Source organism: Dasypus novemcinctus, chromosome 10 (assembly GCF_030445035.2).
Source record: "Dasypus novemcinctus isolate mDasNov1 chromosome 10, mDasNov1.1.hap2, whole genome shotgun sequence".
Taxonomy (NCBI): Eukaryota; Metazoa; Chordata; class Mammalia; order Cingulata; family Dasypodidae; genus Dasypus; species Dasypus novemcinctus.
In genome coordinates this window covers 93,798,626-93,800,135 of record NC_080682.1, presented here as the reverse complement: position 1 = coordinate 93,800,135, position 1,510 = coordinate 93,798,626, and the positions used below count along the sequence as shown (strand labels likewise).

General features: G+C 41.1%; 1 protein-coding gene across 1 annotated transcript; it reads left to right on the top strand.

The window, feature by feature from the left end:
- The first annotated feature begins 264 nt into the window (after window positions 1-264).
- LOC101432004 (olfactory receptor 51B6) lies at window positions 265-1,203 on the top strand. The gene has a single exon (XM_004447525.1). The coding sequence runs from the start codon at window positions 265-267 to the stop codon at window positions 1,201-1,203; it is 939 nt and encodes a 312-aa protein (XP_004447582.1).
- Window positions 1,204-1,510: the final 307 nt, after the last annotated feature.

Genomic DNA, 1,510 nt, shown 5'->3' with positions numbered 1-1,510 from the left:
CACTTCTGTATCCCCAATGAATTATCCAATAACTTTATATATAGTAAGCCCAGACTAGTATGTTAAATCGTTCTTCATAAGTTTTTTTCTCCTATACGTAGGATTCTCCAAGGAATGACTGAATTACCATGTTTGCTGTTGCTGGAAGTCAGGACAGATGGACACCTTATGAACAGGTAGCACACTCAAGGTGCAACTACTAAAGAACTAGGGACTTCTATTGCATTACCTGGAGGGATCATTTTCTTCTTTGCAAGGCCCACAATGTGGTTTAACTCCACTGCTTCCCCCTTTCTTCTGACTGGCTTCCCAGGCATGGAGAAGGCACATCACTGGATCTCCATCCCACTATTTTTAGTTTATGTCTCTATACTTCTTGGCAATGGGACCCTTCTCTTTCTTATCAGAGAAGACCATAACCTCCATGAGCCCATGTACTATTTCTTAGCTATGCTGGCAGCCACAGACCTTGGGGTGACTCTGACCACAATGCCCACCGTGCTGGGTGTTCTCTGGTTCAATCACAGAGAAATTGGCCATAGTGTCTGCTTCTCTCAAGCCTACTTTATTCATACTCTTTCTATCGTGGAGTCTGGTGTTTTGCTTGCGATGGCCTATGATCGTTTCATTGCCATACGCAATCCTTTGAAATATACCTCCATCCTTACCAACCTCCAGGTAATGAAGATTGGGGTGGTAGTATTGACAAGGGCTGGGCTATCAATTATGCCAATAATTATTCGGTTGCACTGGCTTCCTTATTGTCAAACCCATGTGTTATCCCATGCTTTCTGTTTACACCAAGATGTCATCAAACTAGCTTGTGCTGACATCACTTTCAATCGTCTCTACCCAGTTATGGTTGTGTTTGCAATGGTCTTGTTGGATTTTCTCATCATCTTGTTCTCTTACATTTTGATTCTCACAACAGTCATGGGCATTGCTTCTGGAGAAGAGAGAGCCAAAGCACTTAATACTTGTGTCTCCCATATCTGTTGTATCTTGGTCTTCTATATAACTGTAGTTGGTCTGACATTTATTCATAGGTTTGGAAAACATGTTCCTCATGTAGTTCACATTACAATGAGCTATATCTATTTCCTTTTCCCCCCACTTATGAATCCTGTAATCTATAGCATTAAAACCAAGCAGATTCAGAATGGTATACTGCGCTTATTCTCTCTGCCTCATTCCAGAGCGTGATTTGATTCATCGTTTTCTGAGGAGTAACTTAGGGAATGTGGCCAGCACACAGCTTTTTGGGAGGAGCTACTAGAGAAAGACATTTCAATGGAAACAAACCATTCTTCCATTTAGAACAGCATCTTACCCTACCTATTTATTGTTGTGTCACATATGACATAATATATGTACAATACTAATCGCATATCTCAAAGGCCTAACTGATGCTTACTGTTTCTTTTCTGGGAAACTCACCTTCTTCAGTGAACCTATGACACCTGATATATGGCAATTGAATTGAAAGTGTGGGCAACCAGTATTTGAGTTG